Raw genomic sequence first — 15,820 nt, 5'->3', positions numbered from 1 at the left:
TAAATGTGAGGTTATCCACTTTGGTGGCAAAAACAGAAAGGCAGAATATTATCTGAATGGTGACAGATTAGGAAAAGGAAAGGTGCAACGAGACCTGGGTGTCATGGTACATCAGTCATTGAAAGTTGGCATGCAGGTACAGCAGGCGCTGAAGAAGGCAATTGGCATGTTGGCCTTCATAGCGAGAGGATTTGAGTGTAGGAGCAGGGAGGTCTTACTGCAGTTGTACAGGGCTTTGGTGAGGCCACACCTTGAATATTGTGTACAGTTTTGGTCTCCTAATCTGAGTAAGGACATTCTTGCTATTGAGCGAGTGCAGCAAAGGTTCACCAGACTGATTCCCGGGACTGACATATGAAGAACGACTGGATTGACTTGGCTTATATACACTGGCATTTAGAAGAATGAGAGGGGATCTCTTGGAAATATATAAAATTCTGACGGGATTGGACAGATTAGATGCAGGAAGAATGTTCCCGATGTTGGGGAAGTCCAGAACCAGGGGTCACAGTCTAAGGATAAGGGGTAAGCCATTTAGGACCGAGTTGAGGAGAAACTTCTTCACTCAGAGAATTGTGAACCTGTGGAATTCTCTTCCACAGAAAGTTATTGAGGCTAGTTTGTTAGATATATTCAAAAGGGAGTTAGATTTGGCCCTTATGGCTAAAGGGATCAATGGGTCCGGAGAGAAAGCAGGAATGGGGTACTGAAGTTGCATCAGACATGATCATATTGAATGGTGGTGCAGGCTCGAAGGGCCGAATGGCCTACTCCTGCACCTATTTTCTATGTTTCTATGACCCCATTTAGAGCACTGTATTCAGGTGAGCAGAAATTTAAAAAGTCAAAGAGAAAGGAGAAGGCTATAGAGCAGGGTAGCGATAGGGGTAATGATAACCAGAGTGTGACAGGAAGGGACAGAGTGTATAAACATGAGTGCATCAGAAAGTGGGGTCAGAATAGGGAAAAATGTGAAAGAGTCAAAATTTAAAATTCTTTATCTGAAGTTACGAATGTTGCGTACAAAGATAGATGAGTTGACGGCACAAATAGAAATAAATGGGTATGATCTGATAGCCATTACAGAGACGTGGTTACAAGGGGACCAGGGCTGGGAACTAAATATTCAGGGGTATTTGACATTTCGGAAGGATAGGCAGAAAAGAAAAAGAGGTGCGGTAGCTCTGTTAATAAAGGATGAGATCAGTGCAGTAGTGAAAATTGATATTGGCTCAGAAGTTCAAACTATAAGAATCAGTTTGGGTGGAGATATGAAATAATATGGGAAAGAAGTCACTGGTGGAAGTGGTCTACAGAGCCCCTAACAGTAGCGACACTGAAGGCAGAGTATAAATCAAGAAATAATGGAGGCTTGTAAGAAAGGTATGGCAATAATCATGGGTGATTTTAATCTTCATATTGATTGGACAAATCAAATTGGCAAAGGTAACCTTGAGGACAAATTCATAGTGAATGTGGGATGGTTTCTTAGAACAATACGTTGTGGAACCAACCAGGGAGTAGACTATTTTAGATCTGGTAATGTGTAACGAGTCTGGATTAATTAACAATCTCATAGTAAAGGATCCTCTTGGGAAGAGTGATCATAGCATGTTAGAATTTCAAATTCAGTTTGTGGGTGAGAAAGCTAGTGTCCTGAACTTAAATAAAGGCAATTACAAAGGTATGAAGGCAGAGTTGGCTAAAGTGGACTGGGAAAATATATTAAAGGGTAAGACGAGCAGTGGTAAACATTTAAGGAGATATTTCATAGTTATGACATGGACAGGTGTCAGCAAAGATATATTCCAGTGAGAAAGAAAGACTCTAAGAGAAGGATGAATCATCTGTGGCTAACTAAGGAAGTAAAGGATGGTATCAAATTGAAAACCTACGACATTGCAAAGAATAGTGGTAGGCCAGAGGATTGGGAAATTTTTAGAACCAGCAAAGGACGGCTAAAAGAATAATAAAGAGAAAATAGTTTACGAGAGTAACTAGCATGAAATATAAAAACAGACCGCAAGAGCTTCTACAGGTATATAAAAAGGAAGAGAGTAGCTAAAGTAAACATTGGTCCCTTAGAGGATGAGACTGGGGAATTAATAATGGGAAACAGGGAAATGGCAGAGATTTTGAACAAATATTTTGTTTCGGTCTTCACGGTAGAAGACACTAAAAGCATCCCAATAATTGATAATCAAAGGGCTATTCAGAGGGGGGGAACTTAAAAGAATCACTATCACTAGAGAAAAAGTACTTGGCAAACTAATGGGACTAAAGGTGGACAAGTCCCCTGGACCTGATGGCCTGCATCCTAGGGTCTTAAGAGAAGTGGCAGCAGAGATAGTGGATGCATTGGTTGTAATCAACCAAAATTCCTCGGATTCTGGGGCAGTCCCAGCGGATTGGACAACCGCAAATGTAAAGCCCCTATTTAAAAAAGGAGGTGGACAAAAAGCAGGAAACTATAGACCAGTTAGCCTAACATCTGTCGTTGGGAAAATGCTGGAGTCCATTATTAAGGAAGCAGTAGTGGGACATTTGGAAAAGCATGATTCAAGCAAGCAGAGTCAGCATGGTTTTATGAAAGTGAAATCATGTTTGACAAATTTGCTGGAGTTCTTTGAGGATGTAACAAGCAGGGTGGATAAAGGGGAACCAGTGGATGCGGTCTATTTGGATTTCCAGAAGGCAGTCGATAAGGTGCCACATAAGAGGTTCAAAACCCAGCTCGCCGTTTGGAGTGTGGGGAGGAACATCGGCAGGGCCCAGAGGTCAGGGCAGATGAGCGGCGAGAGATCGTGGCGGAGGTGCAGCGAATGTTTGAGGCGGAGAAGCGGCGAGAAATCGAGGCAGAAGTGCGGCAAATGATTGGGGCGGAGGAGCGGTGAGAGATCATAGCTGAGATTCGGCGAGTGATCGTGGCAGAGGTGCGGTGAATGTTTGGTGCAGAGGTGCGGTGAGAGATCGTGGAGAAGGAGCGGCGAATGAGGGTCCAGGGCCCAGAAGAGCAGAGGGCCCAGGGGCAGCACAGGCCAGCCCACACTGCGATATGTGTGTGCACTAGGTCCGTGCAGCAGAGCAGATCACCAGTCGTCCTAGTTAACCCTTGCCACTGGATAAAGGTCTAGCTCTGTCAAGCCCGTGTGGTGGCTGATGTGCAACCGTCACTACACGTTAGAAAAATCCACGCACAGGCATCTTCCACCCCCTCAATTGGAGTTCAGGACTGGAATATCGGGTCCTTCATTGGAACATCTGTGAACTTAACCCTTTTGGTGCGGAAGCAAGTCATCCTCGTTCTAGGGACTGCCTATGATTATGACATAAGAGGTTACTGCACAAGATAAAAGCTCACGGGGTTGGGAGTACTATATTAGAATGGATAGAAGTTTGGCTAACTAACAGAAAACAGAGAGTCGGGATAAATGGGTCATTTTCCAGTTGGAATCCATTATTAAGGAAGTAGTAGCAGGACATTTAGAAAATCATAATACAGTCAAGCAGAGTCAGCATGTTTTTATAAAAGGGAAATCATGTTTGACAAATTGTGAGTTCTTTGAGGTGGATAAAGGGGAACCAGTGGATGTCATGTATTTGGATTTCCAGAAGGCATTCGATAAGGTGTCACATAATAAGTTACTACACAAGATAAGAGCTCACGGTGTTGGAGGTAATATATTAGCATGGATAGAGGATTGGCTAACTAACAGAAAACAGAGAGTCGGGATAAATGGGTCATTTTCAGGTTGGCAAACTGTAACTAGTGGGGTGCCACAGGGATCAGTGCTGGGGCCTCAACTATTTACAATTTATATTAATGACTTGGATGAAGGAAGAGTGTAATGTAGCCACATTTGCTGATGATAGAGATAGGTGGGAAAGCAAGTTGTGAAGAGGACACAAAGAAACTGCAAAGGGGTATAGACAGGTTAAGTGAGTGGGCAAAAATTTGGCAGATGGCGTATAATGTGGGAAAATGTGAGGTTATCCACTTTGGTAGGAAAAATAAAAAAGAAAATTATTACTTAAATGGGGAGAGATTACAAAATGCTGCAAGTACAGAGGGATCTGGGAGTACTTGTACATGAAACACAAACAGTTAGTATGCAGGTACAGCAGGTAATCAGGAAGGTAAATGGAATGTTGGCCTTTATTGCAAGGGGGATAGAGTTTAAAAGCAGGGAAGTCCTGCTACACTGTACAGGGTATTGGTGAGGCCACACCTGGAGTACTGCGTACAGTTTTGGTCTCTGTATTTAAGGAAGGATATACTTGCATTGGAGGCAGTTCAGAGAAGGTTCACGAGGTTGATTCCGCAGATGAAGGGGGCTGTCTTATAGAGATAGGTTGAGAAGTTTGGGTCTATACTCATTGGAGTTTATGAGAATGAGAGGTGATTTAATTGAAACGTATAGGATTCTGAGGGGGCTTGACAGGGTAAATGCAGAGAGGATATTTCTCCTTGTGGGGAAATCTAAAACTAGGGGCATAGTTTGAGAATAAGGGGTCCCCCATTTAAAACGCAAATGAAGAGGAATTTCTTCTCAGAAGGCCGTGAATCTTTGGAATTCCCTATCCCAGAGAGATGTGGAGGCTGAGTCAGACATATTTTTGAGCAATAAGGGGGTAAAGGGTTATGGGGAGCAGGCAGGGAAGTGGAGTTGAGGCCAAAATCAGATCAGCCATGATCTCATTGAATGGTGGAGCAGGCTCGAGGGGCCAAATGGCCTACACCTGCCCTTATTTCTTATGTTCTTACGTCTCTTGAGCTCTCTCTCACTGCCTGTACTGTCTCTCACACTACCTGTACTGTCTCTCTCTCTCTCACTGCCTGTACTGTCTCTCTCTCTCTCTCTCTTTCACACTGCCTGTACTGTCTCTGTCTCTCTCTCTTTCACACTGCCTGTACTGTCTCTCTCTCTCTCTTTCACACTGCCTGTACTGTCTCTCTCTCTCTCATTGCCTGTACTGTCTCTCTCTCTCACTGCCTGTACTGTCTCTCTCTCTCTCTCTCTGTCTGTCTCTCACTACCTATACTGTCTCTCTCTCTCTCACTGCCTGTACTGTCTCTCTCTCTCTGCCTGTACTGTCTCTCACTGCCTGTACTGTCTCTCTCTCTCTGCCTGCACTGTCTCTCACTGCCTGTACTGTCTCTCTCACTGCCTGTACTGCCTCTCTCTCTCTGTCTGTACTGTCTCTCTCTCTCTCTCTCTCTGACTGCCTGTACTGTCTCTCTCACTGCCTGTACTGCATCTCTCTCTCACTGCCTGTACTGTCTCTCTCTCTCTCTCTAACTAACTGCCCTGTCTCTCTCTCTCACTGCCTGGACTAGCTCTGCATCTCTCTCTCTCTCTCTCTCTCACTATTTGTACTGTCTCGCTCTCTCTCTCTCTCACTGCCTGTACTGTCTCTCTCGCTCACTGCTTGTACTCTCTCTCTCTCCCTCCCACTGCCTGTACTTCCTCTCTCTCTCTAACTGTCTGTACTGTCTCCCCATCTCTCACACACACTGCCGGGACTGACAAATCCCTGACAAGTGTCTGAGAGTCAGTGAACTAGTGACTGAGTGGCTGGGATATGAAGTGAACGATCGGTTCTTGGTGCCTAGTATTATTGGTGTCATGTTTGTAACCTTCACATAACTGTAACCTTTATGTAACAACACTGTACACTGTACCCAACTGTGAAATGCACACCTTGACCACAGGGGGTGAACTTGTGGGAGACACTCCTCACCTGGTCATCCAGGTATATAAAGGGAGGTCCCACGCAGGGTCATCACTTCTTGGTCCTTGGAATAAAAGTGCAGGTCACATAGTGACCTTGTCTGCAGTACATGCCTCGTGTGATTCTATAGTAAGGTGCAAGGACACCACATTTGGTGACGAGAAACGGGAATCGACGACCCACGAGAATGGCCACCGGTAGTACAGAGGAACGGTACTGTGTCGGTGAGGACTGGAACGATTTCGTTGAGAAGCTCCAGCAGAGTTTTGTCACGAAGGACTGGCTGGGAGCGGACGCGGCTGACAAGCGGAGGGCGCATCTACTGACCAGCTGTGGATCCAAGACGTATGCGCTGATGAAAGACCTGCTCGCACCTGAGAAGCCGGCGGACAAGTCCTTTGAGGAGCTCAGCACACTGATCGGTGAGCACCTCAAACCAGTGAGCAGTACACACATGGCCCGGCACCGGTTCTATACACACCGGCGTCGGGAGGGACAAAGCGTATCGAACATCGTTGCGGACCTTCGGCGTTTGGCGAGCTGGTGTAAGTTCACAGATGCCTGCAGGGGGAAGATGTTAAAGGATTTCTTCATTGAAGGCATTGGTCATGCCGGGATTTTCAGGAAGCTCATTGAGACCAAGGACTTGACTTTGGAAAGGGCCGCTTTGATAGCTCAGACCTTCATGGCAGGGGAAGAGGAGACCAAGATAATTTACGTGCGCCGCCCTGGTTCAAACGTGTCGATGGACCAGGGAGTTAACATTGTAAACGCGACACAGATCCCCGCAGGCAGGCAAGGACAATTCGACACTGCCCAGGCAGCAACAGACTCTAGGGTGGGCCAGCAACAGAGACAATGGTAGGGGGATCGGCAATTCACGCCGTGACAAGGGACAATGCGTCCCGGGATGGGACCATTGACACTCACTAACAGAGTGCTCAGGAGTAATCTAAGAGACAATCAGAGAGGAATGCCTGGTAACAGTCCCTTTGTTCACAACAACCTCAGCTCATGCTGGAGGTGCGGTGACAGACATGTAGCGAAAACCTGCAGGTTTCAGCAATTTATCTGTAGGAACTGCAATTTCAGTGAACATTTGGCCAGGATGTGCAGAAAGCCCGTAGCGAGGCTAGTTTACGAGGCAGAGGAACTAGACGAGGGGTCTGCAAGGCAGATTGATGCTTGGGGCAAAGCCATGGATGCCGAAGTCCAGAGGGTTCACATGGCAGATACCCACAGTTCATATAACAAAACGACACCTATGATGATGAAAGTTCTATTAAATGGCATCCCGGTATGCATGGAGCTGGACACAGGAGCTAGCCAGTCTCTTATGAGCGCCCAACAATTTGAGAGACTACAGCCACACAAAGCTAACAGGCCCAAACTGGAACACATTGACATGCAGTTACGGATGTACACCAGAGAGATCATCCCAGTGCTAGGCAGTGCAAACTTGGTGGTCACACACAACGGATCGGAGAACCGGCTGCCACTCTGGATTGTCCCGGGAAATGGTCCCGCATTCTTGGGGAGGAGCTGGCTAGCCGAGATGAACTGGAAATGGGGGGATGTGCACGCCATTTCATCTGTGGAGCGAAGTTCATGCTCACAGGTCCTACAGAAATTAGAGTCACTCTTTCAACCAGGTGTCGGGACTTTCAAGGGCACCAAAGTAGTGATACGCATCACCCCAGACGCCAGACCAGTGCACCACAAAGCCAGGGCCGTGCCGTAGGTGATGTGTGAGAAAATTGAGAGTGAATTGGACAGGCTGCTAAGAGAGGGCATAATTTCGCCTGTTGAGTTCAGTGGGCAAGCCTCATCGTTCCTGTCCTTAAAGCTGATGGCTCGGTCAGAATTTGTGGCGACTACAAAGCCACCATCAACCGAGTGTCACTACAGGACCAATACCCGCTTCCAAGGGAGGAGGACCTTTTTGCCACGCTGGCAGGCGGCAAGCTGTTCACCAAGTTGGACCTCACTTCAGCCTACGTGACTCAGGAACTGGCTGAAGAAGCCAAGCTTCTGACCACCATCACTACACACAAGGGCTATTTGTTTACAACAGGTGTCCGTTTGGCATTCGTTCAGCGGCCGCTATCTTCCAGAGGAACATGGAAAGTTTGCTTAAATCGTTCATGGCACAATCATATTCCAAGATGACATCCTAATCACTGGTCGTGACACCGAGGAACACCTCCACAACCTGGAGGAGATGCTACGCCGATTGGACCGGGTAGGTCTGCGTCTAAGAAGTCCAAGTGTGTGTTTTTGGCCACAGAGGTCGAGTTTTTGTGCAGGAGGGTTGCCGCAGACGGGATCCGGCCTACCGAATCCAAAACGGAGGCGATCCGTCGTGCGCCCAGGCCCGGCAACACATCGGAGTTGCGGTCATTCCTGGGACTCTTGAACTACTTTGGGAACTTTCTGCTGAACTTAAGCACATTATTTGAGCCGCTACACGTGCTCCTACGTAAGGGCTGCGAATGGTTTTGGGGGGACTGTCAAGAAAGGGCTTTCAATCGGGCGCGGAACCTGCTTTGTTCTAACAAGCTGTTGACCTTGTACAGCCCCGGTAAGAAACTGGTTTTAACATGTGATGCATCATTCTATGGGGTTGGGTGTGTGTTGTAGCAGAGTAATGATGAGGGCCGACTTCAATCTGTGGCTTATGTCTCCAGGTCGCTCTCCCAGGCAGAGCGGGGATATGGAATGGTTGAAAAGGAAGCACTCGCATGTGTATACGGGGTGAAAAAGATGCACCAGTACCTCTTCGGCGGAAGGTTCGAATTGGAAACGGACCTCAAGCCGTTAACATCCCTGTTGTCCGACAGCAAGACTGTCAATGCCAATGCATCAGCTCACATACAGCGGTGGGCCCTCACACTGGCTGCGTATGACTACACCATACGACACCGGCCAGGCACCGAAAACTGCGCTGACGCGCTCAGCAGGCTCCCACTGGCAACCACAGAGGGGGCGTCGGAGCAAAGCGCGGAAATGGTCATGGCCGTTGAGGCTTTCGACACCGCAGGCTCTCCCATCACAGCCCGCCAGATCAAAATCTGGACCAGCAGAGATCTTCTCCCATCACTGATAAAGAAATGTGTCCTGACTGGGGATTGGGCGCCCGCACACGGAGCGTGCCCCGAGGAGGTCAGACCGTTTCACAGACGGATGGATGAGCTCTCCATTCAACCGACTGCCTGCTATGGGGCAGCCGGGTAGTCATGCCCCAGAAAGGAAGGAAAGCATTCATCAGGGAACTCCACAGCGAGCACCCAGGCATCATGCTAATGAAGGCCATTGCCCAGTCACATGTATGGTGGCCGGAAATTGACTCAGACCTGGAACACTGCATTTGCAGGTGCACGACATGTGCTTAGCTGGGAAATGCCCCTAGGGTGGCCCCACTCAGCCCGTGGCCCTGGCCCACCAAGCCACGGTCACGCATTCACGTAGACGACGCGGGCCCGTTCATGGAAAAAATGTTCTTGATCGTTGTCGATGCATACTCGAAATGGATCGAATGCATCATATTGAATTCATGTACGACATCCACCACTGTGGAGAGTCTGCGCACGGTCTTTGCGATCCATGGCTTGCCGGACATCCTGGTTAGCGACAATGGCCCGTGTTTCACTAGCTATGAATTCCAGGAGTTTATGTCGGGCAATGGCATCAAACACGTCAGGGCAGCACCGTTCAAGCCGGCTTTCAATGGCCAGGCGGAACGTGTGGTTCAAATCATAAAACAGGGCATGCTCCGGATTCAAGGACCCTCCCTTCAGTACTGCCTATCGCGCCTCCTGCTGACCTATAGGTCCCGCCCGCATTCACTCACGGGAGTCCCGCCCGCGGAACTACTCATGAAACACATGCTTAAAATGCGGCTGTCCCTCATTCATCCAGCCTTGTCAGACATTGTTGAGGGCAAGCGCCAGTCCCAAGTCGAGTGCCATGATCGCAACTCAGTGGGGAGATGCATAGAAATTGATGATCCAGTATTCGTTCTCAATCACGCTTAGGGACCCAAGTGGCTTGAGGGCACTGTAATAGGCAAAGAGGGGAATAGGGGTCAGACTTAACAATGGACAGATATGCCGCAAACACCTGGACCAAGTAAAAAAAAAAGGTTCAGCATGGACACTTTGGAACCTGAGTAAGACCACGAGATGTCACCCACACCACTGCCAGTGGACAAGCAACAAGGACATTCAACAGCATGCACCGTCCCTGCGGCCAGCCCGGACGAGCCGGAATCACCACAGGCGACAGAGATGCATGCCAAGGCTCAACAACCAGAGCCCAAACTGCGGCGCTCCACGACCCAAAGACGTTGGGGGGGAGGTGATGTCATGTTTGTTAACTTCACATAACTGTAACCTTTATGTATCAACACTGTATACTGCATACACCTGAGAAATGCACACCTTGACCACAGGGGGTGAATTTGTGGGAGACACTCCTCACCTGGTCATCCAGTTCTACAAAGGGAGGTCCCACGCAGGGTCATCACTTCTTGGTCCTGGGAATAAAGGTTCAGGTCACGTAGTGACCTTGTCTGCAGTACATGCCTCGTGTGATTCTATTGTAAGGTGTAAGGACACCACAATTGGGAAGGGGTGTCAAACAGTGGGTAGGTGCAATGAGTTGGTTTGGAGTTAGTTCGAGCCAGATCTTGGGTTACTAATTGTCCGACACTGTGATAATGTTCTGATGGCACAGCTGTAGTAACGTTGTGAGAAGTGATAGAAACACCTTACCTTCTTTGAATTCCTGTCCTTGTGAACCAAAGACAGATTCTTTAGTTTGTTCGCACACTCTCTGTGTGACACCTGCAGTGAAAGAGGAACTGGAGTTAGGACCAGAACAATTCTACAGGACTGATGCTCTTCACCTACATCTCTCTCACTGACTGTACTGTCTCTCCATCTCTCTCTCTCTCTGCCTGTACTGTCTCTCCATCTCTCTGCCTGTACTGTCTCTCCATCTCTCTCTCGCTCACTGCCTGTACTGTCTCTCCATCTCTCTCTCTCTCTCACACTGCCTGTACTGTCTCTCCATCTCGCTGTCTCGGCTTCTATTGTCTCTCCATCTCTCTCGCTCTGCCTGTACTGTCTCTCCATCTCTCTGCCTGTACTGTCTCTCCATCTCGCGCTCTCTCACTGCCTGTATTGTCTCTCCATCTCACTCTCTCTGCCTGTACTGTCTCTCCATCTCTCTCTCACTGCCTGTACTGTCTCTCCATCTCTCTCTCTCTCTCTCACTGCCTGTACTATCTCTCCATCTCCCTCTCTCTCTCTCACTGCTTGTACTGTCTCTCCATCTCTCTCTCTCACTGCCTGTACTGTCTCTTCATCTCTCTCTCTCTCACTGCCTATACTGTCTCTCCATCTCTCTCACTACCTGTACTGTCTCTCCATCTCTCTCTCTCTCTCTCTCATTGCCTGTACTGTCTCTCCATCTCTCTCTCTCTCTCACTGCCTGTACTGTCTCTCCATCTCTCTCTCCCTCTCTCTCACTGCCTGTACTGTCTCTCCATCTCTCTCTCTCTCACTGCCTGTACTATCTCCCCATCTCTCTCTCTCTCTCACTGCCTGTACTGTCTCTCCATCTCTCTCTCTCACTACCTGTACTGTCTCTCCATCTCTCTCTCTCACTGTCTTTTCTGTCTCTCCATCTCTCTCTCTCACTCACTGCCTGTACTGTCTCTCTGTCTCCCTCTTTCTCACTGCCTATATTGTATCTCCATCTTTTTCTCTCTGTCACTGCCTGTACTGTCTCTCCATCTCGCTGTCTCGGCTTCTATTGTCTCTCCATCTCTCTCGCTCTGCCTGTACTGTTTCTCCATCTCTCTGCCTGTACTGTCTCTCCATCTCGCGCTCTCTGCCTGTACTGTCTCTCCATCTCTCTCTCTCTCTCACTGCCTGTACTGTCTCTCCATCTCGCTCTCTCTGCCTGTACTGTCTCTCCATCTCTCTCACTGCCTGTACTGTCTCTCCATCTCTCTCACTGCCTGTACTGTCTCTCCATCTCTCTCTCTCACTGCCTGTACTGTCTCTTCATCTCTCTCTTTCACTGCCTGTACTGTCTCTCCATCTCTCTCTCTCTCACTGCCTGTACTGTCTCTCCATCTCTCTCTCTCTCTGTACTGTCTCTCCATCTCTCTCTCTCTCTCTCACACTGCCTGTACTGTCTCTCCATCTCTGTCTCACTGCCTGTACTGTCTCTCCATCTCTCTCTCTCACTGCCTCTCCATCTCTCTCTCTCTCTTACTGCCTGTGCTGTCTCTCCATCTCTCTCTCTCACTGCCTGTACTGTCTCTCCATCTCTCTCTCTCACTGCCTCTCCATCTCTCTCTCTCTTACTGCCTGTACTGTCTCTCCATCTCTCTCTCTCACTGCCTGTACTGCCTCTCCATCTCCCTCTTTCTCTTTCTCACTGCCTGTACTGTCTCTCCATCTCTCTCTCTCTCTCTCTCTCTCTCTCTCTCACTGCCTGTACTATCTCTCAGTCTCCCTCGCTCTCTCTCACTGCCTGTACTGTCTCTCCATCACTCTCTCACTGCCTGTACTGTCTCTCCATCTCTCTCTCTCACTGCCTGTACTGTCTCATCATCTCTCTCTCTCTCACTGCCTATACTGTCTCTCCATCTCTCTCACTACCTGTACTGTCTCTCCATCTCTCTCTCTCACTGCCTGTACTGTCTCTCCATCTCTCTCTCTCTCTGCCTGTACTGTCTCTCCATCTCTCTCTCTCTCTCACTGCCTGTACTGTCTCTCCATCTCTCTCTCCCTCTCTCTCACTGCCTATATTGTATCTCCATCTTTTTCTCTCTCACTGCCTGTACTGTCTCTCCATCTCTCTCTCTCTCACTGCCTGTACTGTCTCTCCATCTCTCTCTCTCTCTGTACTGTCTCTCCATCTCTCTCTCTCTCTCTCACACTGCCTGTACTGTCTCTCCATCTCTGTCTCACTGCCTGTACTGTCTCTCCATCTCTCTCTCTCACTGCCTCTCCATCTCTCTCTCTCTCTTACTGCCTGTGCTGTCTCTCCATCTCTCTCTCTCACTGCCTGTACTGTCTCTCCATCTCTCTCTCTCACTGCCTCTCCATCTCTCTCTCTCTTACTGCCTGTACTGTCTCTCCATCTCTCTCTCTCACTGCCTGTACTGCCTCTCCATCTCCCTCTTTCTCTTTCTCACTGCCTGTACTGTCTCTCCATCTCTCTCTCTCTCTCTCTCTCTCTCACTGCCTGTACTATCTCTCAGTCTCCCTCGCTCTCTCTCACTGCCTGTACTGTCTCTCCATCACTCTCTCACTGCCTGTACTGTCTCTCCATCTCTCTCTCTCACTGCCTGTACTGTCTCATCATCTCTCTCTCTCTCACTGCCTATACTGTCTCTCCATCTCTCTCACTACCTGTACTGTCTCTCCATCTCTCTCTCTCACTGCCTGTACTGTCTCTCCATCTCTCTCTCTCTCTGCCTGTACTGTCTCTCCATCTCTCTCTCTCTCTCACTGCCTGTACTGTCTCTCCATCTCTCTCTCCCTCTCTCTCACTGCCTATATTGTATCTCCATCTTTTTCTCTCTCACTGCCTGTACTGTCTCCGTCTCTCTCGCGCTCATTGCCTGTAATGTCTCTCCGTCTTCCTCTTTCTTTCTCACTGCCTGTACTGTCTCTCCATCTCTCTCTCACTGCCTATACTGTCTCTCCATCTCTCTCACTACCTGTACTGTCTCTCCATCTCTCTCACTAACTGTACTGTCTCTCCATCTCTCTCTCTCTCACTGCCTATTCTGTCTCTCCATCTCTCTCTCTCTCTCACTGCCTGTACTGTCTCTCCATCTCTCTCTCCCTCTCTCTCACTGCCTGTACTGTCTCTCCATCTCTCTCTCACTGCCTGTACTGTCTCCCCATCTCTCTCTCTCTCACTGCCTGTACTGTCTCTCCATCTCTCTCTCTCACTGCCTTTTCTGTCTCTCCATCTCTCTCTCACTGCCTGTACTGTCTCTCTGTCTCCCTCTCTCTCACTGCCTATATTGTATCTCCATCTTTTTCTCTGTCACTGCCTGTACTGTCTCCGTCTCTCTCGCGCTCATTGCCTGTAATGTCTCTCCGTCTTCCTCTTTCTTTCTCACTGCCTGTACTGTCTCTCTATCTCTCTCTCACTGCCTGTACTGTCTCTCCATCTCTAAGGCCATAATTGCTAACTTGACCAAGATCGAAAGCCATCATGGGCCTGTGTACACAAGAGCTGCCTTGAGACAGCATGTAATGGTAGCTTCTCTACGTTGTATTCCCCGGAAAAGGGAGTACGCAAGCAATGCCAATTTTTAATAAATGTGAGAGACAAAGCCGGAAATTATTAGACCTGTTAGTCTAACAGCTGTTGTGGGGTTATTGGAATCTATAATTAAGAACAAAGTGTCTGAGCAGGTAGAAAATTTGATCTGATTAGAGAGAGCCAACATGGATTTGTAATGGGTAGGTCATGTCTAAAGAACCTCATTGAATGTTTTGAGGAAGTAACTAAAGTAGTAGACAGGGCAATGTCTATGGATGTAGTTTACATGAACTGCAGCAAGCATTCGATAAGGTTCCACATAAGATACTGTTGCTAAAATAAAAGCTCATTAGAGGCAAATAATCGACCTGCTTAGGAGATCGGTTAGGCAGTTGAAGACAGACAGTAGGGATAATGGGTATCTTGAATTGGAAAGAAGTAACGAGTGGTGTCCACAAGGATCTGTGCTATGGCCTCAACTATTCACTATATTTATTAATAAGAACATAAGAAATAGGAGGAGTTGGCCATACGACCCTGCTCCGCCATTTAATACGATCATGGCTGATCCAATCATGGACTCAGCTCTACTTCCCTGCCTGCTCCCCATAACCCCTCATCCCCTTTTCGTTTAAGAAACTGTCTATCTCTGTCTTAAATTTATTCAATGTCCCAGCTTCCACAGCTCTCTGAGGCAGCGAATTCCACAGATTTACAACCCTCTGAGAGAAGAAATTCCTCATCTCAGTTTTAAATGGGCGGCCCCTTATTCTAAGATTATGCCCCCTAGTTCTAGTCTCCCCCATCAGTGCAAACATCCTCTCTGCATCCACCTTGTCAAGCCCCCTCATAATCTTATACATTTCGATAAGATCACCTCTCAATCTTCTGAATTCCAATGAGTATAGGCCCAACCTACTCAACCTTTCCTCATAAGTCAACCCCCTCATCTCCGGAATCAACCTAGTGAACCTTCTCTGAACTGCCTCCAAAGCAAGTATATTCTTTCGTAAATATGGAAACCAAAACTGCACGCAGTATTCCAGGTGTGGCCTCACCAATACCCTGTATAACTGTAGCAAGACTTCCCTGCTTTTATACTTTATCCCCTTTGCAATAAAGGCCAAGGTTCCATTGCCTTCCTGATCACTTGCTGTACCTGCATACTAACCTTTTATGTTTCATGCACAAGTACCCCTAGGTCCCGCTGTACAGCAGCACTTCGCAATTTTTCTCCATTTAAATAACAACTTGCTCTTTGATTTTTTTCTGCCAAAGTGCACAATCACACTTTCCAACATTATACTCCATCTGCCAAAATTTTGCCCACTCACTTAGCCTGTCTATGTCCTTTTGCAGGTTTTTTGTGTCCTCCTCACACATTGCTTTTCCTCCCATCTTTGTATCGTCAGCAAACTTGGCTACGTTACACTCGGTCCCTTCATCCAAGTCATTAATATAGATTGTAAATAGTTGGGGTCCCAGCACTGATCCCTGCGGCACCCCACTAGTTACTGATTGCCAACCAGAGAATGAACCATTTATCCCGACTCTCTGGTTTCTGTTAGTTAGCCAATCCTCTATCCATGCTAATATATTACCCCCAACCCTGTGAACTTTTATCTTGTGCATAATGACATAGATGACACAATAGAGAGCCGTATATCCAAGTTTGCTGATGAAATCAATATTGGAGGTATAGTAAGTAGTGTAGAAAGAAACATAGAATTATAAAAGCGACATCGATAGATTAAGTGAGTGGGGAAAACTGTGACAGATAGATTTCAGT

At 47.8% G+C, this 15,820-nt stretch overlaps 1 protein-coding gene across 1 annotated transcript in view; it reads right to left on the bottom strand.

Annotated features, from left to right (window-relative positions):
- LOC139276989 (uncharacterized) overlaps positions 1–15,820 on the bottom strand; it is a 55,194-nt gene that overhangs the window by 8,730 nt on the left and 30,644 nt on the right. The window contains exon 4 of the mRNA XM_070894988.1: positions 10,506–10,577. Coding sequence (XP_070751089.1) covers positions 10,506–10,577 — 72 coding nt within the window. The remainder of the gene's footprint in view (positions 1–10,505; positions 10,578–15,820) is intronic.

This window comes from Pristiophorus japonicus, chromosome 12, assembly GCF_044704955.1.
Source record: "Pristiophorus japonicus isolate sPriJap1 chromosome 12, sPriJap1.hap1, whole genome shotgun sequence".
In the NCBI taxonomy this organism is placed as follows: domain Eukaryota; kingdom Metazoa; phylum Chordata; class Chondrichthyes; family Pristiophoridae; genus Pristiophorus; species Pristiophorus japonicus.
This window is presented reverse-complemented; position numbering and strand designations above follow the sequence as displayed.